We start from the raw sequence: 27,759 nt of genomic DNA, 5'->3' as shown, positions 1-27,759 counted from the left end.
TCTCTTCCAAGCATCCCACTTACCTCAATGTTTGCCCCCTTATCAGGGTCAAAGTCCTTTTGTGACTCCAGCTTTTCAATGTGGCCCTCCAGGGACACCACCTCATTTAATAAGCTGCAGACAGACCAAGAGATGGACTAAGTCACATGGGCTAAGAAAAATCACCCAAGAGACAATCTTTTTTGATCTTTCAAGAATGAAATCCTCTTCTTACCTCAGAGGACTCTTGGGTAGTGGCTGTGTTGGAACGAATGTCACAAATACAATGCAAGAAAGTAAAAAACACGAAATAATCAAGAGAGCAGTACAGAAATGTAAGGCCTAATTGGATACAGGAGCAGAAAATTTATTTTATTTATTTATTTATTTATTTATTTTTATTTTTTTAACGTTTATTCATTTTTGAGACAGAGAGAGATAGAGCATGAACGGGGGAGGGGCAGAGAGAGAGGGAGACACAGAATCGCAAGCAGGCTCCAGGCTCTGAGCCATCAGCCCAGAGCCTGACGCGGGGCTCGAACTCACAGACCTCGAGATCGTGACCTGAGCTGAAGTCGGACGCTCAACCGACTGAACCACCCAGGCGCCCCAGGAGCAGAAAATTTAAATGATTAAAATGGAAGCTTACCTAATCTCTAGAAAAAACAAACACAAAAAAATCCTTGGGAGGTAGGACTAGGCAAAGATTTCTTCCACTTGACATCTATAAAAGGGAACACTGATAAACTGGGCCTCATCAAAATTTAAAGCTTTTGTTTGGCCAAAGACTCTGTAAGTGGATTTGCCTGTCACATACCCTAGATCTTACATGTAGAAAATATGAAAACTTCTCAACACTCAGCATTAAAGAAGCAAACTATGCAATGAAGAAATGAACAAAACACATGCGCAGACATTTCCCTAAGGAGATACACAGATGGCAAATAAACACATGAAAGGATGCGCAGCACCTTTAGCCGTGAGAGAAATTCAAATCAAGGCTACAATGACATAGTACTACAAACTTATCAGAATGGCTAAGATGTAATATAGTGATAATGCCAAATGCTAGTGAGCTTCTGGAGAAATTGGGTCACCCGTACATTGGTGGCGGGAATGTAAAATGGACAGTCATTCCAGAAAATAGCTTGGCGGTGCCTGTCAAAACTGAAAACAGACTTACCATATGACCCAGCAATTTTATTCTTGGGCAATTATCCCAGAAAAATAAACACTTACTTTCACACAGGAAGTTGTACATGAATGTCCAAAGTAGCTTTATTCATAATAGCCCAAAACTAGGAATTACACACTTGTCCTCTGATGGGTGAATGGTTAACCAAACTCTCTCTCTGTCGCTGTCTCTGTGTCTGTATCTGTCTCTGTTTCTCTCTCTCTCCATACCATGGAATACTACTGAGCAACAAAAGGAGAGGAACTATTCATACAGGCAGCAACTTGGATGATCCTCAAAAAAATTATGCTGAGTGAAAAAAATTTATAATGCATGATTTGATGTATGTAACATTGATGAAATAATGTAATTATAGACATGTGGAAATGATCTGTCATAGCTGGGTATTAGCGGTGGGTGGGAAGGAATCGCTGTGGCTATAAAGGAGTCTTGTGCAATGGTACAGCTGAGAATCTTGATGTGGTGGTGGCTATGGAAGGCTGCCCATATGATAAAATTGCACAGAACTATACACACACTCACACACACAAATGAGAATACATATAACTGGTGAAATCTGTATAGGCTCTGTTTGTAGTCCCAAGGTCAGTTTCTTGGTTTTGCTGGTATACTAAAGTTGGACAAAATGTTACCATTTGGAAAGGCTGAGGGGAAATGAAATGGGCAAATTCCTTGAAAGATACAACCTCCCGCTAATATATACTGGAGAGCTCAGTAGCCGGAGGAGTCCTGTATATTATTAAATAAATTAAATTTATAGTTAAAAATCTTACTGTAATGAAATATCCAGGCAATATGGCTTCACTGGTAAATTCAATCAAACATGTAAGGAAGAAATTGTGCCAGTTCTACACAAATTCATCCAGAAAATATCCCAGTTTTTTCTGGGATGTTTCTTTCATCACAAGAAAGAAAAACCGAGGCCAATATCTCTCATTAATATGCATTCAAAAGTTCTATTTTAGTAAACAGAATCCAACAACATATAAAAAGAATAATATATTATGACCAGTTGGGGTTTATTCTGGCAATTCAAGGCTGGCTCAGCATTCAAACATCATTCATTATAATTTGCCATATCGGGAGACTATAAACAAACAAACAAAAATAACATGATCATTCATAGATGCGGCAAAAGCTATTGGAAAAATTTAGTACCTTTCCTGGTTTTAAAAACATCTCAGTAAACTAAGAATAGAAAACACCTTCCCAATCTCAAAAACAAAACAAAGCAAAACAAAACCGTCAAGACAGCTAACATCACACCTCATGCTTTTTCTGTGGGATAGAGAACAAGGTAAGTATGTCCAGCGTCTCCTGTCATTCCTCCTATTCAACATCATACTGGAAGTTCTAGCCAATACAATAAAGTAGCAAAAGGAAGTAAAAGGTATGCAGATTGGAAAGGAAGATATAAAGCTCTATTTGCGGATGACATGATTATCTATGTGGAAAATCCCAAATAATCTACAAAACTACTGGAGTTAACAAATGAGTTTAGCAAGGTCACAAGAAACAAGACCAATATACAAAAACCAATTGTATTTCTATATCTTCACAATTAATAATTAGAAATTGAAAAATTTCAAGTAACTTATAATGGCACCAAAAGCATGAAATACTTAGGCCTCAATCTAACAAAATATGATCTCTGTACCCTGAACACTATACAACACTGATGGAAGGAATACCTTTGACTCCAAAGCCCAATCTCTTTATACCAGTGACTAGATAAATAACAATTAGTCTCATCACTTCTGTTCCAGCTTAAAACTTTCCAGTTAAATTCAGATATACGTTAACAACTATACTTTCTAATATATTTTTTTTCATGTTATGCTAGTTGGATCCCTTTGGACAACACTGGCTAAAGCTGGTTATTGGGGACTTGAAGACCTCCCTTTGGTGACTATTAACACAGCTCCAAAAAAAGAGCTTATGAAGGAAGTTCCTTCTTTGAGAGAAGAGAGAGCAAAGATGCAGATAACTGTGATTCAGGCTTTGAGATTTTTGTGGCATTGACCTCTAAACATAAGACTTGGCACTTCCTATTCTGAAGACTTTGTAAAAGATCTTACTACCTTAAAGCCAGAGTTTCTGAAGCTATGAAAATTTTCACTATTTTCTGGCCAAACCCAACACCCTAAGATTACCTCTTCACTGTGAGGGGCGCCTGGGTGGTTCAGTCGGTCAAGCATCCAGCTTCAGTTCAGGTCATGATCTCATGTTCGTGGGTTCGAGCCCCACATCTGTTTCTGTGCTGACAGCTCAGAGCCTGGAGCCTGCTTTGGATTCTGTGTCTCCCTCTCTCTCTGCCCCTCCCCTACTCATGTTCTGTCTTTCAAAAATAAATAAACATTAAAAAGAAAATTTTAAATTACCTCTTCACTGTGTTTTCTGTTAGGTTTATTTTTTGCATAATATTGTTCATTTTCTCCATCCAGTCTATGTGATCAGCTCCAAGTTCTCTCACTTGTAAACCCATCTGTATATTCCAGTGGTTTAGCTGGTAGAGCGTGTTCTCCTGACTCCTGCAGAAATATTATTATGGTCAGTTTTAAGGCAGAAAAATTCTTCCCTTGAATGGCAAGTTAGAATGCTGATTCTTTTTCTGTCACCAGAATGGGCCAGGTAGGCAGTTAGGCCTCAAGAAAGCATTTATATGATAGCCATTTAGATCGTCATAAGGCTGGAGGAAACAAAATGCATTTTACATTTAGTAAAAAAAAAAAAATGATGTATTTTTTAAATTTCCCTGTATGGAATGAATGTTAAGTATTACACTCCCCTAATGAATGTTAGGGTAGTGATTGATCTTGCTGGAAGAAGAGAGCTATAAAGGTTCTACAAGGCCTTAACAATACATTTCTATTGATAATTATGATGCTTTTCATATCTAGAGAATTATCTGAGAGTGACAAGATATGTATTAATTCCAGGCTCCAAAGAAGAGGTTGCAAAGAGAACCCCATGGCTCTGCCTACATCTCTAGAAATGTCCTTACTGTGCATCCTTACTGGAATGTGTAGGTAGTTCCTGGGGCACGTGAGTGTTTAAGGTTTAAGACATGTATGGATTTTAAATCTTCCAGTCTTTAAATTTCATTTTCTTTGCCACAAAATACTATTTTTTTCTTTTTTAAATCGAAGTATGATTAACACACAGTGTTAGATTAGTTTCAAGTGCACGATATAACGAAACAAGGATTTTATATATTCCTCAGTGCTCATCACAGTAAATGTACACTTTAATCTCCTTTGTCTATTTTACCCATCCCTCCCCCACCCTCCTCTGCCCCTCACCCCCTGCCCACTTCTCTTCTGGCAACCATCAGTTTATTCTCTGTACTTAAGAGTCTGGATTTTTATTTGTCTTTTTAAAAAATATTTTATTTTTGAGAGAGAGAGTACCATTGGGGAGGGGCAGAGAGAGAGGGGGACAGAGGATCTGAAGCAGGCTGCACACCCGACAGCAGAGAGGCTTACGCAGGGCTTGAACTCATGAACTGGGGGATCCTGACCTGAGCCTAAGTCAGAAGCTCGGCCAACTGAGCCACCCAAGCTCCCCTGTTTGTCTTGTTTGTTTGTTTGTTTGCTTGCTTGTTTCTTAAATTTTACATATGAGCAAACCATATGATATTTGTCTTTCTCTGACTGACATACTCACATAGCATTATACCCACAAAGTATTATCAAGAATCCCTCTTTCTTGTTTCAAGGCTTACAGTTCAGGGATGCTCTCCTCTGAAAACTGCAAAGATATGGGCACTTGAGGATCCTCATGTTGAACCTGATTTGTTTCTTGTTCATCCTGCTCGTTCTGCAGGTCCTGGTGATGCTCAGCACCCAGCTCCGGCATATTCTGATAAAGATTATGAAAGAAGCAAAGCAGAAAAAAAAAAAGGTGTTATCACAAGAGGTGATGGCCTTCTTAGCCTACTCATGCCCCTTTCTCTGGGGACAAGCACATAGCCCTCTGTGAGGCTGGAGCCTTCTAATGCATCTATAAAATAAGCAGACATGCCCTCTTGCTCCATTGACAGAGGAAGGCTGCAGCAGGGACGCAGAGAACATTAGGGTCCAGATGCAGGACTCTTTTCAGTGCTGACGGGTAACAGAATTCCACCTGATCATGGGCTCTAGCACTCCACTCAACATACTGGTTTCCAAAAAAAGTCAGTATCAGGGAAAAATAAAAGGGGGTGGGACTGTTTTATGTTAAGAGAGTCTAAAGAGATAAAACAACTGAATGCATTGCATAGCTCTTGTTTAGATGCTGATTTTAAAAGTGTAGGCATTTTCTGGGTTTTGGCACCAAAAATGAATGGATGACTGACTGACTGACTGAATGAATGAATAAATACATAAATAAATAAATAAGCAAATAAACAAACAAATAAATAAAAGTACGGGCATTCGAGGGCCAATTGAAAAAATTACAATGTTCAGAGAATTGAGGATATTAGGTTATATCATGTAATTATTGCTGTTTTCCTGATGTGATGATGGAATCTTGGTTATGCAGAAGACAGTCTTTATTTTTAGAGATGCTGACTGAAATAAACAAGGGTAAAGTCTTATGCTGTCTTTGACCTACTTTTAAAAAGGATCAAAAAATTCCATCTATTTACATATATAAAGATAAAACAGGGGTGCCTGGGTGGCTCAGTAGTTGAGCATCTGACCCTTGATTTTGGCTCAGGTCATGATCCCAGGGTTGTGGGATTGAGCCTCTGCTTTTAGCTCTGTACTGAGAATGGAGCCTGCTTGGGATTCTCCCTTTCTCTCTCTCTCTCTCTCTCTCTCTCTCTCTCTCTCTCCCTCCTCCCTTTCTCCTGCTCGCGTTCTTTCTCTCTCTAAAATAAAATAAAATAAAATAAAATAAAAAAGATAAAGCAAATGTGACAAATGCTAACAATTTCAAAATCTAAGTGGGAGTATATGATTGATCCTTGTATATCTTTAAGTTTTCATTTTATTTAAAATTTTTCATAATAAGGAATTATAAGGGGGGAAAAGCCTACTCTATCAGTCTGACCCATGAATTTTATTTCTTTGTTTCTTTATTCTTTGCCTTGTTCTACAAAAACATTTAAACCATTTTCTGGTATTTCACTTCTGTTCATGCACACAATTAATCATTTATCTTTGAACATTTCTCTTCTTTAGTGACTACATTGTGAAATATTTCTCTGTTCTTTAAAGAAGTCTGAAATTTTGGTCTGAAATTTTTGTGTTTCAGCAAAACTATTTTTAAACTGAAAGGAGAAAAATTTGGAGTGCAGATCAGTCTCTTACTGAAATGTCTGTATAAATTACTGGCCATGTCAACAGGAATAACCGACATTCACATAACTCTTTACAAACCTCTTTCATGTGCATTCTTTCTTTTAATTCTCATGATGGACTTCAGTGGATAAAGTCAGGTATTGAAATCTCCTAGGGAATTCATATCAGTGATTAGTCCAAGGTTATATGATATAGTGGATTAAGTGGTCTCTCCAAAAAGATATGTCCATGTCCTAATACTAAGACCCCGAGACTGTGACCTTATTTGGAAAAGAGTCTTTACGGATATAATTAAGTTAAGGGTCTTAAGATGAGATTATCTTGAATTACCTAGACCCTAAATCCAAAGACAAGTGTCCTAATGAGAGACAGAAAACACCCACAGAGAGGAAGAAGTCATGAGAAGACAGAGCTGCCACAAGCCAAGGAATGCCTGGAGGCTCCAAAAGCTGGAAGAGGCACGGCAGGATTCTCCTGTAGAGTGTTCAGAGAAAGCATGACCCTGCTGATCCCTTTTTTCAAACTTCTGGCCTCTAGAACTATGAAAGAATACATTTTGTGTTGTTTTAAGTCACCAAATTTGTGGTAATTTGTTACAGCAGCCTTGGGAAACCAATACATATGGCCAATAAGTATGTGGACTAGAACTTGAAGTAGGTTTTCTGATTCCAAGGCCATGACTATTTTCATCATATCTAGTCCTTGGATTCACATTAAGAAATATCTCGTCCCTATCACTTCCATGGCCCAGTGGCACCTTGCCAGCGAGGTAAGGATTATTATCACACTTACGGATGAAGAAACAGGCTAGATTTTCCGAGTGCTATATAACTCTGCTTAGCTACTTCTTTGCGAATAAAAACATCCATAACTTCAATTTCTTCCCACCTAATCTTTTGCCACGCTATTCAAAGGCAGCAGCAACACTGTGATGTTGAGGAAGAACAACACTTCACTGGGTATGGAGGACCTGAGTTCTAAGGCTTGTTCTACTCCTGTGGCTGTGGAACCACCTAACCACTCTAAAGCTCAGTTTCCTGTTCTGGAAGAACAAAATTGGACCAGATCATCTCCAGGGTTCTATCTATGTCCAAAAAAATCTACAACATTTCTCATTTTCATCAATTGGTTTACTGTAATGGTTAATACACTGCAAAAGAGTCAAAGCCAGGAAGTAGAAATGAAATATTTTTTAAAAGCTTCAGGATTGAACAAATAAAGATGTGTGTGTGTGTGTGTGTGTGTGTGTTAATAATAAACTAAAAGTGTGCTTGCATGAAATACAAAGCCTGAGGGCATTACTTTCCATTTATGTGCAGCTCTTTGAAAAGCTCATATGCCTCTATTTGGGTGTTCCATAGGCACCTCAAACTCATCAAGCAAAAAATTGAACTTATTGTATTTCCCCTCTACCTTGTCCAGGTTCCCATCCTTGCATATGTTCTCCCTATTCATCTGGATGCCTCTGCAGGAACCCTGAAAGAAGTTCTTGAGTTTTCATGAGAGATATTCTTTTCCCTCTTCATTACTCATGTCACACCACTTGATGTCCAAGCCCAATAAAACCTATCTTTTAAACCTGTGTCCTAGGGGCGCCTGGGTGGCGCAGTCGGTTAAGCGTCCGACTTCAGCCAGGTCGCGATCTCGCGGTCCGTGAGTTCGAGCCCCGCGTCGGGCTCTGGGCTGATGGCTCAGAGCCTGGAGCCTGTTTCCCATTCTGTGTCTCCCTCTCTCTCTGCCCCTCCCCCGTTCATGCTCTGTCTCTCTCTGTCCCAAAAATAAATAAACGTTGAAAAAAAAAAATTTAAACCTGTGTCCTTTTCTCTCCATCTCCATGGCTGCCAGCCAGTGCCTTGCTTTGGTCCTCATCACTGTCTGACTCCTATTGGCGCCCTGGCTCCAGCCTGCATCCTGCGCTATCTCCCCCCATAGTGTCCTGCCTGCCTGCTTGCTCATCGCTCCTTTTCTTCCACCCTTCCTCTCAGAACACAAGTTCTCTTTAGCCCCTTTGTCTTTGCATGTGCTGTCCCTTCTTTCTGAAATGCTTTTCTTTCATCCAGTTCACCCTTCAAAACTCAGTTTTCATTTTCCTCGTCATCTGCCTGTACACACCTGCCATGTACTTTGTACCACATCTGCTACTTCCGGCGTGGGTTTATCATGCAGAGCCATTTTCTTGTCTGAGTCCCGACTAGTGTGTGAGCTCACTGAGGGGAAAGGATTTTAGATAGATAGAGATAGTCAACACTTTACAGTGCCTAGAACACAGTGGATGTTCAGTACGTGGTTTTAAAATAAATAGACTTCCTGTGTTCACTGCAGCATTATTTACAATGGCCAAGATATGGAAGAAACTTAAGCGTCTATCAACAGATGAATGGATAAAAAAGATGTGGTACAGACCAGAGAAGATGGCAGTGTAGGAGGACGCTGGGCTCACTGTGTCCTGCTGATCACTTAGATTACACCCACATCTGCCTACGTAACCCAGAAAACCGCCAGAAGGCTGGCAGAACAGACTCTCCGGAGCCAAGCGTAGACAAGAGGCCCACGGAAGAGGGTAGGAAGGGCGGAGAGGTGGTGCACACTACACGGACTGGAGGGAGGGAGCCGGGGCGGTGGAGGGGCAGCCCTCCCGGCAAGGCAGAGCGCTGAGTCTGACTTGCAAAAGCAGAGGGGCCGGACGGAGTGAGTTCTGACAGCCAGCGGGATGTAACATCTGGAATGTTATAGATCAACAGCTCTGCTTGGAGGGCAGGAGGGCGAGAGGACACTGGGAGGGAGAGTGTTAAGCCCCGGAAGACAGAGCTCAGCTTGAAGGGGGAACAAAGGCGCTGGCCAATGCCATCTCCCTCTCCCACCCCCCAGCCGAAAACCCAAAGGGAACCAATTCCCATCACCGAACTTGCTTGCTCCGGACAAACACCCAACGCTGTACTTCTGTGGATCCATCCCTCCAATGGGCCTGCCTCCCTCCCAGTGCTACAGGGCCCTCCTGCAGGGGACCACCATCGGCAAAGCGAGCTGAGCCTGCCCCTCTCACCCCTGTGCACCTTGCAGATCCACCCCGGCTAATACACCAGATCCCATCCAGGCTGCACCACAAGCCTGGCAGTGTGCAAGTAGCCCAGACAGGGACCACACCACTCCACAGTGAGTCCTGCCCCTGAGAGAGGGGAAGATAAGGTACACACCAGTCTGACTGTGGCCCCAGTGGTGGGCTGGGGACAATATCTGGTTTGACTGCAACCCCTCCCACCAACACAAGTTACTCCGGACCCCACAGGGGAAGTGCCCTGCAGTTTGGAGCCACCACAGGACTACCCAAGATGGTGAAACGGAAGAATTCTCTGCAAAAGAAATTCCAGGAAGTAGCGACAGCTAACGAATTGATCAAAAACGATTTAAGCAATATAACGAAACAAGAATTTAAAATAATAGTCATAAAATTAATCACTGGGCTTGAAAAAAGCATAGAGGACAGCAGAGAATCTATTGCTACAGAGATCAAGGGACTAAGAAATAGTCATGAGGAGCTAAAAAAATGCTATAAATGAGGTGCAAAATAAAATGGAGGCAACCACAGCTCGGATTGAAGAGGCAGAGGAGAGAATAGGTGAATTAGAAGATAAAATTATGGAAAAAGAGGAAGCTGAGAAAAAGAGAGATGAAAAAATCCAGGAGTATGAGGGGAGAATTAGAGAACTAAGTGTTGCAATGAAACGCAACAATATGCATATCATAGGAATTCCAGAAGAGGAAGAGAGAGAGAAAGGGGATGAAGGTGTACTTAAACAAATCATAGCTGAGAACTTCCCTGATCTGGGGAAGGAAAAAGGCATTGAAATCCAAGAGGCACAGAGAACTCCCTTCAGACGTAACTTGAATCGATCTTTTGCACAACATAACATAGTGAAACTGGCAAAATACAAGGATAAAGAGAAAATTCTGAAAGCAGCTAGGGATAAACACACTCTAACATATAAAGGGAGACGATAAGACTAGTGGCAGATCTATCTATTGAAACTTGGCAGGCCAGAAAGGAATGGCAGGAAATCTTCAATGTGATGAGCAGGAAAAATATGAGCAGCCCAGAATCCTTTATTCAGCCAGTCTGTCATTTAGAATAGAAGGAGAAATAAAGGTCTTCCCAAACAAACAAAAACTGAAGGAATTCATCACCACTAAACCAGCCCTACAAGAGATCCTAAGGGGGAGTCTGTGAATGAAATGTTGCAAGGACCACAAAGTACCAGAGACATCACTGCAAGCATGAAACCTACAGACAACACAATGACTCTAAACCCATATCTTTCTATAATAACACTGAATGTAAATGGACTAAATGCTCCAACCAAAAGACATAGGGTATCAGAATGGATAAAAAAACAAGACCCATCTATTTACCGTCTATAAGAGACTCATTTTAGACCTGAGGACACCTTCAGATTGAGAGTGAGGGGATGGAGAACTATCTATCATGCTACTGGAAGTCGAAAGAAAGCTGGAGTAGCCATACTTATATCAGACAAACTAGACTTTAAATTAAAGGCTGTAACAAGAGGTGAAGAAGAGTATTATATAATAATTACAGGGTCTATCCATGAGGAAGAGCTAACAATTATAAATGTCTATGTGCCGAATACAGGAGCCCCCAAATATATAAAACAATTACTCACAAACATAAGCAACCTTATTGATAAGAATGTGGTAATTGCAGGGGACTTTAACAGTCCACTTACAGTAATGGATAGATCATCTAAACACAGGATCAATAAAGAAACAAGAGCCCTGAATGATACACTGGATCAGATGGACTTGACAGATATATTTAGAACTCTGCATCCCAAAGCAACAGAATATACTTTCTTCTCGAGTGCACATGGAACATTCTCCAAGATAGATCACATACTGTGTCACAAAACAGCCCTTCATAAGTATACAAGAATTGAGATCATACCATGCATACTTTCAGACCACAATGCTATGAAGCTTGAAATCAACCACAGGAAAAAGTCTGGAAAACCTCCAAAAGCATGGAGGTTAAAGAACACCCTACTAAAGAATGAATGGGTCAACCAGGTAATTAGAGAAGAAATTAAAAAACATATGGAAACAAATGAAAATGAAAATACAACAATCCAAACGCTTTGGGATACAGCGAAGGCAGTCCTGAGAGGAAAATACATTGCAATCCAGGCCTATCTCAAGAAACAAGAAAAATCCCAAATACAAAATCTAACAGCACACCTAAAGGAAATAGAAGCAGAACAGCAAAGACAGCCCAAACCCACCAGAAGAAGAGAAATAATAAAGATCAGAGCAGAAATAAACAATATAGAAACTAAAAAACTATAGAGCAGATCAATGAAACCAAGAGTTGGTTTTTTGAAAAAATAAACAAAATTGATAAACCTCTAGCCAGGCTTCTCAAAAAGAAAAGGAAGATGACCCAAACTGATAACATCATGAATTAAAATGGAATTATTACAACCAATCCCTCAGAAATACAAGCAATTATCAGGGAATACTATGAAAAATTATATGCCAACAAACTGGACAACCGGGAAGAAATGGACAAATTCCTAAGCACCCACACACTTCCAAAACTCAAACGGGAATAAATAGAAAACTTGAACAGACCCATAACCAGCAAAGAAATTGAATCAGTTATCAAAAATCTCCCAACAAATAAGAGTCCAGGACCAGATGGCTTCCATGGGGAATTCTACCAGACATTTAAAGCAGAGATAATACCTATCCTTCTCAAGCTGTTCCAAAAAATAGAAAGGTAAGGAAAACTTCCAGACTCATTCTATGAAGCTAGCATTACTTTGATTCCTAAACCAGACAGAGACCCAGCAAAAAAAGAGAACTACAGGCCAATATCCCTGATGAATATAGGTGCAAAAATTCTCAATAAGATACTAGCAAATCGAATTCAACAGCATATAAAAAGAATTATACACCATGATCAAATGGGATTCATTCCTGGGCTGCAGGGCTGGTTCAACATTCGCAAATCAATCAACGTGATACATCACATTAATAAAAGAAAAGATAAGAACCATATGATCCTGTCAATCGATGCAGAAAAAGCATTTGACAAAATTCGGCATCCTTTCTTAATGAAAACACTCGAGAAAGTCAGGATAGAAGGAACATACCTAAACATCATAAAAGCCATTTCTGAAAAGCCCACAGCTAACATCATCCTCAATGGGGAAAAACTGAGAGCTTTTTCCCTGAGATCAGGAACACGACAGGGATGCCCACTCTCACCGCTGTTGTTCAACATAGTGTTGGAAGTGCTAACATCAGCAACCAGACAACAAAAGGAAATCAAAGGCATCAAAATTGGCAAAGATGAAGTCAAGCTTTCACTTTTTGCAGATGACATGATATTATACATGGAAAATCTGATAGACTCCTCCAAAAGTCTGCTAGAACTGGTACATGAATTCAGCAAAGTTGCAGGATACAAAATCAATGTACAGAAATCAGTTGCATTCTTATACACTAATAATGAAGCAACAGAAATACAAATAAAGAAACTGATTTATTTATTTGTTTGTTTATTTACATATTTATTATATGTATGTATACATACACACATACACACACACAAGGGAATATTATTCCACCAAAGAAAAGAACGAGATTTTACCATTTGTGACAATGTGGATGGACCTAGAGGGCATTATGTTAGGTGAGGTAAGTCAGACAAAGACAAATACCATATGATTTCACTTATGTGTGGAGTCTAAAAAACAAAACATTTAAATAAACAAAACAAACAGAAACGGATTTATAAATACAGAGAAAAAGTTGGTGGTTGCCAGAGGGGAGGAGCAAAGTAGGTAAAGGGGTGGAGAGGCACAAACTTCCAGTTTACAGAAAATAAATAAATAGACTTCAGTAGTAGGCAAATGCATTCTGCCTGTGAGAGATGCAGACGAAAGCAGAAAACAGGAAAGTGTGCTCACTCACCTGGCATCCGAAATCAACATTATACATAGCAGTGCCAGAGATTGGAAAATGTGAAACCAGACAAAATATTCGTTTCTAAATATTTTGGGGGTTTTGATGGTTAGATACGGCAATTTTGGCAGTCTGGTTAAAGTCTATTTTGTTAATTAAGCCAACTGATTTTTTTAAAAACTTCTGTTAGGGGCGCCTGGGTGGCGCAGTTGGTTAAGCGTCCGACTTCATCCAGGTCACGATCTCGCGGTCCGTGAGTTCGAGCCCCGCGTCGGGCTCTGGGCTGATGGCTCGGAGCCTGGAGCCTGTTTCCGATTCTGTGTCTCCCTCTCTCCCTGCCCCTCCCCCGTTCATGCTCTGTCTCTCTCTGTCCCAAAAATGAATAAACGTTGAAAAAAAAATTTAAAAAAAAAATAAAAATAAAAATAAAAACTTCTGTTAACTCTGTCCTTTTTCTGAACCTTTAAATCTCATGGTCTCATAAAAAAATGTGAAGTTATGCAAATTAAAGACCTTCTGGTTTGCTTTCAGGGAATAAGACAAAACTGCTTCTTCCTAAAGAAGTCATATATCTGTCCTTTTATTGGCAAAGATCTTAATTTATTAACTTACATTAATTGTGTAACTGCATGTGATTTATTTTTATATGATTGTAGAATTTTCCCTATAAATAAATTGACATAAAGAAATATAGCCAAAAAAATTTTAAAGCCTTTGTGAAACAGATACTCTGACTTGAAGTTTGTAAGAAATAGTCTTTTTGCCTTATACCCTGAGAATGTGGACTGTTTGGTAAACTCTTACAGAGTGAATAATTTTATTCTCTAATTACACTTATTCTATACTGAGTCAACAAGGGATGTTCACTGACTGACAGGATTCGGTGGGTCAATGGTAACAGCCCTTGGAGTCCAGGGACAAGGCCCCTCCAAAAAAAAATCAGATGATACTTTTTATAGAGTAATACCTTCAATTCATGTTCCCTAAGATCATAGAGCCTCACACCTCAATTTCCCGATTTCCTTTTCTCATCCTCAGCCTTGCTAAAAAACCCCATCATAAGTCTCCCCTTCTAATTCAGTACCTATTATTCTTTTTTTTCCACAAAAGGTGTCTGGCTGTCTGGCTGTCTGTCTTGCCTTTCACTTCTTGTCTGTCTCATTATATCTATTCTCCAACTTCTAACTCCATCCCCTCATGCCTTGTATCCCCTTCTACTTCTTTGTTTCTATGTTTACTTACTGAAGAGTCCTCAAAGGTAAAGTCCAGCTTACAATATTCTTTTGGGACTTTTCCTTCTATGGATTTACAGAATTAGCCAGTCCTGAATCCAAAATATATTCAAAGGAGAAGTAGACAAAGAGATGAATCCTGAGCTTCCTGTGGGGGCTGCATAAGCCTGGGTGTGGACATTCTCACTCTAGCCTTCTTTTATGTTTTTCTGGCTGGTTGAAACCAAAGGCCAATGGCCTGGGGGATCTATGGAGAGATTTGCTCATCGATAATAAACTGGGTCTGTCTCAGCCATGCCTCCGCTTTGATCTAGATGGTAGTGAAAACATAAACCCTTCCCGGGACAATCTCTGGCGTTTGTTGGAATTTCCTCCATTCCATGTCAGCTGAGTGACTGAATTTCAAAGACTGGGAGATGTTCAGACTGAATTAAGAGTAAATAGATCTCTCTGGTGCTTCCTGTTGGAAGACAGTCTGTGAGCAGAGGGTGATTTTACACATGGCAATTTACTCTAGGGTGAAAAATGTCACAGTTATTTCACAAATCCCAAGGACAAAAGTAACATAGAATGCACAAATGTTTTTGTGCTTTTGTGTGGAAAGGTTAGCAAATCCCTCACGTGGTAACAGCAGCCCTCAGAGGAGACGCTCCCTCCCTCCTGGTCTCAAGCTCTGAACACCCCGCACCTACTATGGGGGAAACCCTCAGATCTTTCCTTGCCACCTTGAGATTTGAGATACGAAGTTCCTCTCTTCACCCACTGTGATGCTTACATCTTCCCTTACCCATTTTGTAGTCTCTGTCACATGATGGAAGTCACTTTGAGGCTTTTCAGAGAAAATGTTGTTCTCATCATCTGATCTGTCCAATATGCGGTCCATTTTGGTAAATTCCCTCTGCAAACTGCAAGCCACACAATCAAAACAGATGCTGTTATTATGCCTTAGGTCTATAGTTTAGGTTCGACCTAAACATCTCTAGAGGGAGAACACAGGAACCTTTCCCGGCTCCAAGGAGTACTGATTTCACCCTGTGTGAATAATGTCTACCATGGTATACTGCACAAAACAGGAATAGAGAGGCGGGATAAGTATTTGCTGACTGAATCAATAAGTGATTGAACAGTGAGATTGCAAATTCCAAAGCCGTTACAGCTGTGTGCCTGCATGCGTGCAGATGTGTGTGTAAAATAAACAAATAATAAATACTCTTTTTAAAACAGTAGAGTTGAAAAGTGTCGTGTGGTTCAAAAGACCACGCAGAATGGAGTAAGTCTGTGTTACCATGTTGATCTCTAGCTGCCTAATGTCTGCCCCACATTTACTAGTTCCTTTTTTCTCCTTCCACAGAGATTCCATGCGTAAACAAGCTATGTTTATGTAGATATATAAGCCTTTTTAAATATACATGACAGGATATTATACACATTATTCTGCACCTTATATTTCTTTTTTAACAACCTCTTGGAGTCCATTTCATATTAGTACATATAGAGCTGTCTCATTTTATTTTTATTTTATTTTTAATTTTTTAAATGTTTATTAATTTTTGAGAGAGACAGAGAGACAGAGTGCAAGCGGGGAAGGGGCGGAGAGAGGGAGACACAGAGTCCGAGGCAGGCTCTAGGCTCTGAGCTGTCAGTGCAGAGCCCAACACGGGGCTTGTACCCACGAACCGTGAGATCATGCCCTGAGCCAAAGTTGGCCACTTAACCGACTGAGCCACCCAGGCTCTCCGGGAGCTGCCTCATTTTCAAATGGTTATGTGGTACTTCATTGTGGGGCCATATACCAATTTGCTAATCAGTTCTTCATTAATGCATATGTAGATTATTTCCAGTTAATTGTTAACTACAAACAGTGTTGCAGTGAATATCCCTATACATCTATGGGTCGATGTGTATGTATGTATACAAATATATCTATTGGATAACCCTAAAAATAGAATTGCTGGGTCAGTAGATACATATATTTTAAATTGTGACAGATTTTATCAAAGATTTTATCATAGATTTTAAGTTATGCCTTAAAGAGGTTGAATCCATTTACACTTCCAACAAAAATGATGAGAGTGCCTGTTTTCCACTCCTTTTCTACAATCATGTATTATTAAAGTTTTTTCATCTTTGTCAATCCCATATGCTTAAACTGGTATCTCTTTTTAGTTTTAATCTTTTTTTTATTAGCGAGGTTGAGCATTTTTGCCTATATATATAAAACCCATTTGTATTTCCCGTTCTATGGTAATGTATTGAAATCCTTTGCCCATTTCCTATTGGATTACTGTTATTGTCTGGAGCGTACGTGTGTGGATATGTACACACACACTCACATATACATCTGAGTGAATCGCAATACATTGTGATGGAGGTCTATGGCAGGAGTTTCCAGTCTGTGGGTTTTGAACCCTGAGGTGGGGTACACTTTACACCTACCCTGTATAGAAAGGGGTTCTGGAATCTATACAGGGAATCTAAACATTTCTATAGACTGAACAAATATTGCTTCCATAAATACTGCTTAAAGTTTCCAAAGGTATATACTACTGGTATTAATAAATTGTAAATGCATTTAAAAACATTGTTGATGTCATAATAGGTTTTTTGACACATGAGGATTCTGGGAAGTCTTTTACTTTAACACATTTCTTCCTATTCAAAAAGGTTGTTAACTGTTGGTTTATATTAGAACACATTTTTATCATGTATTAACCAATGTGTATGTTTATTTGTCTGAATATTTTGTGCTTTTTCTACTCTAGAAAGTATTGTAAATGGTTTATATATTTTCCACACGAAGATAATAAAAGCACAAAACAAAGTATTTTTGTAAATTGAGATTAGAGCCTTAACCATTTGTATTCAACTGATGTCCACCTGGTTTATGACCATAGGCCCCTTTAGTGTCTTCCAATAAATATTCATGAGGTCAAAATTAAAAGAATTGTAGAGAAGAATGTCAACCCCACCCCTGAACTTACAAATCTCATTGTTTGCATCCTACTGTCCCAACAAAGTCTCCAGACAGAGACTGTTCCTGAGAGCTCAGCCCTCACTTACTTCTGCATTGCACCTTCAGCCACATCCGTATTTTGGAGAAAGCCATTGTTTTTCTCAGTAAACTGTTGTTCCTTTCCAACTGTCTTCATCTGCAGAGACATCCTGTCACTTAGCTTCATAAGAGCCATTTCTTCAGCACTGCAGGGACAATGATGGCAACAAGAGGGCTTTCATAGCAGGATGGCAACTACATTCCCTGCACTGATACACTGAAAACAGGCCTATTTCAGGAAGTTTGGTCTTAACCCCTCTCCTTCCAAAACTGGCCATCAGTTATAAGGGACCCCAAAGTAAGCTCTTAGGTTTCTCTGTTCAGATATATACAGGAAAGTCTGTGTGTGTGGCTGTTCTTAGGACTTCTCTGGTTAACATGAGGGTTGTCTGAGCCTACAAACGTGTATTTTAAATCCTTGAATGGGAATATTATAGAGCAATGTATAAGAGCCAGGCTAGGGAAATGGGACCCTTGGATTTTATAATCTCTTTCTGATCATGTATACGCACAAAAAATGGAAAAGGAGAAAGAAGGAAATAGAAATCACTGGTACTCTGGAGATGACCAGAGATACCCAAGATATCCAGACAAAACCACTCCTAATATTTTGTTGTATTTATTTTTATTTCTAAATTTGGTATTTGTTTTATTCTTTTTCTGTTGTTGACAACTAGGTCATTTCTAATTTTTTTTTTTTTAATTTTTTTTCAACGTTTATTTATTTTTGGGACAGAGAGAGACAGAGCATGAACGGGGGAGGGGCAGAGAGAGAGGGAGACACAGAATCGGAAACAGGCTCCAGGCTCTGAGCCATCAGCCCAGAGCCTGACGCGGGGCTCGAACTCCCGGACCGCGAGATCGTGACCTGGCTGAAGTCGGACGCTTAACCGACTGCGCCACCCAGGCGCCCCGTAATTTTTTAATATCAATAATATAGTAATGAATATCCTTGCTTAGTAATTTTCAGCACATCTCTATTATTTACTTATAATACTTCCTTAGAAGTAAAGCAACTGGGTCGAGGTGTATATGCATCTTTAAGGACTTAGAAAAATATTTCCAAATTGCTTTCCTAAAGGTTGAAACAATGTACACCACCACCAGCTGTGTATGAGAAGGGGCATTTCCTTCCAGCCAGATAGGTAAGTGTTAGCAGAGGGCGGAGGAGTTAAGTGTTAGAGTAGTGAGGTAGTGCGGAAAAGAAAGGGGAGAGGAAATAGAAAGGAGGCAGAGAGATGTGAGGAAGCTTCTAGAAAGCTCATGTGAAAAGCTATAAGAAAGGATCCCTATGAAACATAACTCCCATTTATTGGCAGAAATCACAGGGATTATACCCATCACCAAAAGGATATACCTTCTTCTCTGGAGGGTATCCTGGCCCCCCAGAACCCTGAGAGACAGAAACCCTGAGGGACCGAGGGGGAATATAGGCTAATGGAAGGCAAAGGATAGCAGGGATTTTCCTAGAAGGGTGAACTATGGCTGGGATTAAGAATGGTAGGGGGTGCCTGGGTGGCGCAGTTGGTTAAGCGTCCGACTTCAGCCCGGTCACGATCTCGCGGTCCGTGAGTTCGAGCCCCGCGTCAGGCTCTGGGCTGATGGCTCGGAGCCTGGAGCCTGTTTCCGATTCTGTGTCTCCCTCTCTCTCCGCCCCTCCCCCGTTCATGCTCTGTCTCTCTCTGTCCCAAAAATAAAATAAACGTTGAAAAAAAAAATTTAAAAAAAAAAAAAAAAGAATGGTAGGAGGAGGGGTGCCTGGGTGGCTTGGTTGGTTGGGCATCCGACCCTTGGTTTCAGCTCAGGTCATGATCTTGCTGTTCTTGAGATCAAGCACCTGTTGGGCTCTGTGCTGACAGTGTGGAGACTGCGTTGGATTCTCTCTCCCTTGCCCTCTGCCCCTCCCCCACAAGCTCCCTCTCCCTCTCTCTCTCTCTCTCTCTCTCTCTCTCTCTCAAAAATGAATAAATATTAAAGAAGGGTGCCTGGGTGGCTCAGTCAGTTAAGTGTCTGACTTCGGCTCAGGTCACGATCTCATGGTTTGTCGGTTCGAGCCCCATGTCGGGCTCTGTGCTGAACGCTTGCTCAAAGCCTGGAGACTGCTTCCGATTCTGTGTCTCCTCTCTCTGCTCCCCCCACCCCACCCCGCTTGTACTCTGTCTCATTGTCTCTCAAAAATAAATAAATATAATAAAAAAAATTAAAGAGAAAAGAAAAAGGAATGGTAGGAGGAAAGAGGCTCTGGGAACCACAGATATTTTGGAACCATCTGGGCAGCCAACACCCTGGTCCATCACTCTGTGGCAAAACTGAGCTTTGTCCTTGACCAGTGGGGGGGATCCACAGTGGATGTGGTACAGAGGGGACCCTTGTGAAGGAGAAGCAAAGGGAAAGACTAGAACCTTTGATGTGAGGTAGCTCCATCCTTCTTAGCTTTGAGTGTGACAAAAAAGACTGAAACTTTGATCTCTTTCAGGAGGGACGCTGTGACCTGCCCAATTTCATCACAGATCCTATCTGGACAGTTTCATCTGTTTCCTGAAGGTGCTGAGCATTACTAAGGCAGTTCCTAGCTTTGAAAGATGAATGGCCATGAAATCTGCCTGGTTTCATGTCTCTTTCCTGTCCAAGAACTGGAATACTGTGCAAATAATATTTCCTGACTTTGACAATTCTTTGACATCCTAATAGTTTCCATTGGGTGATTCAAAAGAAAACCTGTTTCTCTCAATTCAAGTACCTACACCAATTCTGCATCCATACATTTTCTCTTATTTCAAATAACAGAATCCTAACGATGGCTTATATTTGTGCAGCACCTAACAAGATTACAATGCTTTTCACATATTATCTTATTCAGTTCCCACAACAACACAGTGAGGAAGGTATTATTCCTGTTTTATGTGTCCTAAGCTCTGGGAGATGGTGTGATTTACTTAGAGTCATACAGCTGGTTAACTAGCCAAACTAAGACTCAGAATTTCCATGTCCTCACAGCTACTTATAAGGGATTTCTTCCCCACCCCAAAAGATGATCTAGCTCAGGGCTTCCGAATAAAATTTTCTGTGATGTTGGAAATCTTCTCTACACTGTTCAATACAGTAGGTCCCAGCCATCTATGTCTACTGAGCACTTGAGATGTGCTAATGCAACCGAGGAATTGAAACTTTTTAACCTAAATAAATTTAAATTCAATTAGCCATATGTGGCCAGTGGCTACCATATTGAACAAGACAGATTTTCTAGCCCAGGAATCAGCAAACTATAGCCTGCAGGCCAAATCCATCCTGTTTCTGTAAATAACATTTTATTGGAACACAGCCACACCCATTCCTTTACATATTGTCTATGACTGTTTTGTGCTGCAATGACCGAGTTGAATGGTTGCAAGAGCAATGTAAATTTCGCATGCAAAGCCTAAAATATTTACTACCTGGCCTGCAAAACCTAAAATATTTGCGATCCTGCTCTTTACAGAAAAAGTTTGCCAACGCTTGTTCTAGACCATCACCTTCTTCTGTGATGATGGGTGTTTGCCAGAGTGAATCAACTAGATACAGTGAATAAGAGTAGAAATGGGAGCTATTAGTCAGGTTTCTTTAGCTTCAAAATAATAATAATAATAATAATAATAATAATAGTGCTTACACATGTGCAGCACCTTCAGTTTCTTAAGAACTTTCACTAAGTTGTTTCATTTGATCCTCACATCCACCCTGTATGGTCAGGCAACCCAGGCAGATCTTATTGCCTCTATTTTTTAATTTTTTTTTTAATGTTTATTTATTTTTGACAGAGAGAGAGACAGAGCATGAGCAGGGGAGGACAGAGAGAGAGGGAGACACAGAATCGAAAGCAGGTTCCAGACTCTGAGCTGTCAGCACAGAGCCCGATGCGGGGCTCGAACTCACAGACCGCGAGATCATGACCTGAGCCGAAGTCGGACGCTCAACCGACTGAGCCACCCAGGTGCCCCTTGCCTCTATTTTTTAGATGCAGAAACTGAGACTCAGAGATGGTCCATGATTTGCCCAAATTTTATTGCTAGAAAATGGTAGAATCAAGATTTAAACCTGCAAGTTCTGGCTGTGAAGGTGGCAATTATCCTACTGTTATATGTACATTTGATGCCCAATATGTTTTGATGGGTTACTTAATAACCTTCTCATCTCAAAAACAAGCTATCTTTTGAAGCTAACTTTTTTTTAGTAATCTCTACACCTAGTGTGGGTCTTGGACTCAAGACCTCCAGATCAAGAGTCACATTGTGCTACTGATCAAGCCAGCCAGGCACCCCTGAAACTAACTCTTGATGAGTTATGTAGTGTAGGTCCTCATTACTCACGGTGTGGTTTGCATACCTGTAGTATCAGCACCACCTGGGAGCTTGCTAAACATGCAGAATCTCAGGTCCTACCCTGTCTCACTGAATCAGCGTCTGCATTTTCACAAGATCCCGGGTGATTCATGTATGTATGAAAGTTTGAAAATATTATACTCTAGACCATTGAAACGAGAATCCCTCTTCTCCTCCCTACACCCTATCTCTTCATTGCTATGTGTTTATACCTTTGGTCTCTAGGGCTGTTTGGTACAATTGGAATGAATCCCTCCTCCTTCCCCCAGCCTCACCAAAACCTTTAACATTATAAATTTGGAGAACCATTAATCAAAAGAAACAGATCAACTATTTTAAAGGACAGCTGATGAGATCTCTAACTTACATTTTGTGGGGGATTTTCTCCAGGCCTGACCACTCAGATTGCCCTCTTCAGTTTCTGCTAACCAGACAATTTGGGGTCCCAGGAATTTTAAAGCATGGTTCCAATAATCAAGGATTTGATGTCAAGGCTCCTGGAAAAGTTGTGACGAGACGGTACAGCTGTGAAATAGTATATACCTGCTAATATCCTTGTTCTTCTCAATCTGGTAATCACAAAATGCTCTCAATTCAGTGGGGTAGACTGGGGACAGTTAAGTTTCCCTGAAAAGTTCTGGTGAGGCCAGATCCACCTTTCCCCTAGAAGAGGCCATTTGTGAGAGCTACACACCTAGGCAGGCGAGTTTGCAGTTGGACTTTTCCTCTCTGACATTCCGCACGGAATGCGGCATGTGCAACCCTTCAACCCCCTCTCACAAAGTTCCAGGTATACAGAGCTCACCTGCTTTCTTTTAACTTACATCTCCAGCTAATCTCCCAGCTTCCTTGCTTTTGCTAACTATTGGAAACTAAATTCAGCCCTCTGTCCATCTGCCTACGGACACGATGCTCTGGGATGCCTTTCCAGCCTCGGATGCTTCTGCCATGCCTGCTCCTTTCACCTCCTTGTCTGAATAAGACACTTAAGTAAAATCTTTTACAACAGAGGACATGACTTCTCCCGTTTTCCTCCCACTTAGCAGGAACGAGGAAGCAGGTGATCTTGCGAACCAGGGCTACTCCTACTTGATGGCTCCGTCACCTCTTTGCCTTTGAAATCCATACTTCCTCTTACCATTCTCTACAACCCACTTTCACTTCTTCTATGACTTCAGTGCCAAATGTACATTTCCCTTGGTACCTCATCTTCTCCCATCATTCTTGAGGAACTCAGCACCCATTGGAAGGGCCTAATGTGCTGACTTCAGGGATCCGAAGCCCCCAACTCTTAAAACTTTCCTCTGCAACCACCAAAATTATTCAGCAGCATGGAGATACAAATTTTTATAGGCATGAACTTTAGAATTAGCTATTTGGTTTGTGGCAGAATTTATTTCTTTGTCTGAAAAAATGTTTTGGATAATACCTGCCTAATTGGTTTGTCAAGAAGATTAAGGCAATCATTTGAGGAGGGAGTTTAGGGTATTGTGGATGGCTGTTAGTCCTCTGGCCAGAATGTAGGCTCCATGAAGATGGGGATGTTTGTGTGCTTTGTGGACAACTGTACCCCAGCACTAGGAGTGGCTGGCCTTAGGCACTCAAAAAATGTTTGTCAAAGCAATGGAGTAAATGTATATATGGTAGCCATGTCTTCTATGTCAATATTTTAGGTCTCGTCATCACCCTGAGTATTTCCTCAGCTAAAAGCTCAAGGTACATGTCCCAACTTTCTCCTAGACTTTCCTATGCTCTCTACCTAATTAGAAACCCAGACTCCAGGAGTGCCTGGATGGTTCAGTCAGGTCAGCATCCAACTTCAGCTCAGGTCATGATCTCATATTTTATGGGTTCAAGCCCCTTGTCGAGCTCTGTGCTGACAGCTCAGAGTCTGGAACCTGCTTTACATTCTGTGTCTCCCTCTCTCTCTGCCCCTCCCCCGCTCATGCTCTGTCTCTCTCTGTCTCTCAAAAAATGAATAAACATTAAAAAAAATTGTTTTTAAAAAGAAGAAACCCAGACTCCTCCATCTTGTGTCTTCCCTTAGTACCCGCTGAGCCAATCTTCAGCCTTGGGTTCTTGCCCCATTTCATGACTATGTTCATACCTGTGGTTGTTCCAAGTAACCCTATGCTTCTTTAAGAAAGAAATCACAAGAAAAAAAAAAAAGAGGGAGAAAATCACAAGATTCTTATAAGTGGTTCCTTCACAATTTAATAACAACAACAATAACATCTAATACTTAATGAGTGCTTACTAATGTGCCAGGCAACTCTTCTAAGCGTTTTACATATATTACCTAATTTAATTCTTACCACCTTTCAAAAAGGGAGGGATCTGGGATTCAAACCCAAACCTGGTTAGTCTGGCTCCAGAGACCATGCCCTTCAGGACCACTGTATATGACTCTTTTCCACGTTGGGTTCTCACAGTTACTCAGCAAAACTTTATACATTTCTTGTTGCCTCCCCAAAATATGAGGCTAACAGCTGTTTTCTGTCTTGCTCAGTTCCTTTCCCTCTCTGCCCTGTTCCCAAAATGCAGTCAGCTCCCTCTGTGAGCAGTGACCCAGCCTCCGGCACTGTCGCACTTGAAGGAAGCCACCTGATGGGAGTTCTCTTCACTGCCAGACAGCTCCTTTGTGTAGCCTCCTCTCCAGAATATCCGTATGTTTTCTGCATCCTTTTCCACTCCCTTTCTACCTCAGAGGAAGTGCTTTTCTACTCTTCTTCCTCAGGCTGCCTTGACTCCCACCCTTGTTCCTTCTTGGGGATGGTAGCCATTAATGATCAATTCTCTAGCAATTTTTCAAACTCTTTTTGAGTTCCACCTCTGGCATCCCCTAAGGAGCTCGCAATTTCTCTGAGGAAACAGACATAAATCTGAGGCAGCAAGCTCTGCCTTGTGCACTATTGCTTTGCCTCCGTGTGAAAACCTTGTCATGTTTCCGCTCTTGTAGGAAAAAAGCCTTTCACTCTGTGTGTTTGAACTACCATCTTAACTCTCTTCTCTTAACAAAAATTTCTTAGAATTTCAATTACTATAGTTGCCATTTCTGTTGTTCGTAATATTCAGGTCCTAAGTGTTTTCAATATGGCTTCTTGATTACAAGGGTTTTTTTGTTTATTTTTCATATTTTTAGAGGCTTTAATCATCTAATTTCGTTGGTGGAGTGGGAATAATGCACTTTGTTTCTCACGCTTATTTGATCCCAGAGGTTTTTCTCTATTCAAAGCACTGTGTTTTATGGGCCACACTTTGGGAAATCCTTTTTAAAGATTTTGGGTAATGTAAGTGAACTTGCAGGCACACATGAAGATCTTGTAAGCATTAGCAACCACAGTCATAGGACATCCCTACTGTTGCATTGTGGGTATCATGACTGGGCAGCTTTCTTGAACTACTTCTCATCCAGTGTCATAATCTCTAGATGCTCAGAAAGACTGCTCCTGAGGCCTGAATCTGGGTCTAGCCCCCCAGCGTCTGTCCCACCTGGTCCCTGTTTATCCTCCCTGCCCCTCACCAGGCCATCTCCAGCCCAGCAAGTCTTGAGATGTGACACTTACATCAAGAAGGGCATTGGATCCCTGTGAAAAACCTATGTCTTGAATGTATTGGCAAATGGCTTCATTGAGGACCCAGAGGTTTCAGGAATTAAACTTATAAAGGAGTAAATATGTGTTTATTTATGTTCTCAAAGGAATCAGAACCTTTTAATGAGCACCTTTCCATGGAAGGTTTTGCATATTTTATTAATTCACTCTCTAACATTGTGATGAAGCCAGGAGTTAGGTCAAATAATCTCCTTTGAATGTGCTCCTTTTTAACCTTTGCTGGGACAGAGAGATATCTGTAAGTCATTCAGTGTCTCTGAGCTTCCCTTTTCTCATGAACAAAATAGGGGAATGTCTACCTCGCAGGCTCATTGTGAGTAGGAAGCAGAATAATTGTGTAAAGCATTCAGTACAGCCCCTGGAAAACAGTAGGCACTAAAAAAGAGAAGTGACAGCTTGGGGGAATAAAATATGCCAAACCTCAGGTGGTGAATATCTTGACCACCAAAATAAGGAGAACATTATTCATTCTACATCTGGGAAGCCCCTGGCTTCCAGCCCTTTAATAAAATGATTGTCACTGTTTTCAAGAAAGAAACAGTTGAAAGAAAGAGAGAAAAGGACAGAGAGAGACGGGAAGGAAGATTGTACTCTGTCCCATGATAGGAAGGAAAGGTCTTAGAAGCCAAAACTCTCTTATTAGACCCTAAACAAGAGTGCAGCTAAAGGAAGCGATAGAGAACACATATAATGAGAAAGATTAGGGAAAGTAGTGCCTACAGCTTCCCAGATATTTAGGAATAAAACATCAGTGTCAAGTCCCCTTATGTGGTGGTAACAGTATCCTCATCTCTATTATCAACTATTTATCAGCTGCTTACTGAATCTAGGGCCCTATGCTAAATAAGGCAAGGGATGAAAGGATGTTCAAGACAGTCTTTACCTTCAGCTTAGAAAAAGATAAGTAACAGTAACAGTCAGTCTATGATGCATGGCAGGACTCGAGTGACATTTATAGGACTGCTGCAGCATTGCAGAGCAAAGGGATTATTGGAAGGATGCCTACCTAGGGGCATTTCTAATACTTTTAAAGAGGACTACATAATAAGTGTGACTGAATCAAATGTTGTCCAGATAAATGAAGAAGAGGGGAGAAAATCTGCTGTGGAGTTGGGACCCGTCTTAAATGCCAATGTAAGGAGTTCGAGCTTGGAATTTGATGAGGAGATAGTTTATGCAAACGTCATTTAATTGATGTTTTAACCAATTAAATGGAAGAGAAGGCAATGAGGAAAGACCCATGCATGTCAATACATATTTATAGCCATAATTGGTATTTTATCTTTCCATAGAGAAATAATTTGCAGGATGTTCACCCACAGGTTAAAAGGGGCTATTTTGGAGTGGCAGGAATTTTTGTGATTTTCTGTACAGCGCAGATTTCAGAAAGGAGGAAAGAAAGGAAGGACGGCAGACAAGCCTACCGGCAATGGGGACTTAGTAAGGATTCCCGTCAAAGGACATGACATGACTCAAGTCATGCTGTAGGAACACAGCAATTTCGGGCAGCTTATTAGAAAGGAATACATGGTTTCTAAGCAGGCTGTTAGAAAATGAATCAGTGGTTTCTAAGCACTGGTGTGGGTTTTCTGAGACAAGCCCTGTGAGACTCATTTCATTTCCTTTTGCATGACAGAAATACAATTAATCTTTTCTGCACACAAAATCTCCTTTCACTTCATTCCATTGACATAGAAGGAGAAAAATGAAATCATTTTCAAAGCCCAAGAAAGTAAGCCCTAAGAAGGAAATTTAATTTTTCTGCCAATGGAAAAAAAAATACCATAGGATGCAGATTTTCTCATCGTCTCCTTGTACCTGAAACATCAGTCATCTTATCTCCTCCAAGATAACATGATAACAAGATAACATGAAAAGATTACATTTTGATTTTAACCAAGCGTTCTAGTCAAAAAGTTTTCACTTATTATATCGTATGCAGATTTGGGCTTTACCGATAATCATAGGGAATTTCCACAGAAATCAGGAAGGCATTTGGGAAGAAACGTTGTGCATTGAAAGAGTTACAGATGCGTCTGGCACTGGCATGCCTTTGACTG

At 40.7% G+C, this 27,759-nt stretch overlaps 1 protein-coding gene across 1 annotated transcript in view; it reads right to left on the bottom strand.

Moving 5' to 3' along the window:
- SMCO2 (single-pass membrane protein with coiled-coil domains 2) overlaps positions 1 to 17,863 on the bottom strand; it is a 30,308-nt gene extending 12,445 nt beyond the window's left edge. Inside the window, exons 1-5 of the mRNA XM_030322424.1 lie at positions 17,736 to 17,863; positions 15,463 to 15,580; positions 4,899 to 5,035; positions 3,556 to 3,705; positions 24 to 114 (exon numbers count right to left, since the gene is read on the bottom strand). Coding sequence (XP_030178284.1) covers positions 24 to 114; positions 3,556 to 3,705; positions 4,899 to 5,035; positions 15,463 to 15,580; positions 17,736 to 17,863 — 624 coding nt within the window. The remainder of the gene's footprint in view (positions 1 to 23; positions 115 to 3,555; positions 3,706 to 4,898; positions 5,036 to 15,462; positions 15,581 to 17,735) is intronic.
- Between the last annotated feature and the right edge of the window lie 9,896 nt (positions 17,864 to 27,759).

This window comes from Lynx canadensis, chromosome B4, assembly GCF_007474595.2.
Source record: "Lynx canadensis isolate LIC74 chromosome B4, mLynCan4.pri.v2, whole genome shotgun sequence".
In the NCBI taxonomy this organism is placed as follows: Eukaryota; Metazoa; Chordata; class Mammalia; order Carnivora; family Felidae; genus Lynx; species Lynx canadensis.
The sequence above is the reverse complement of the archived record's forward strand: the minus strand, read 5'-3'. Positions and strand labels throughout refer to the sequence as shown.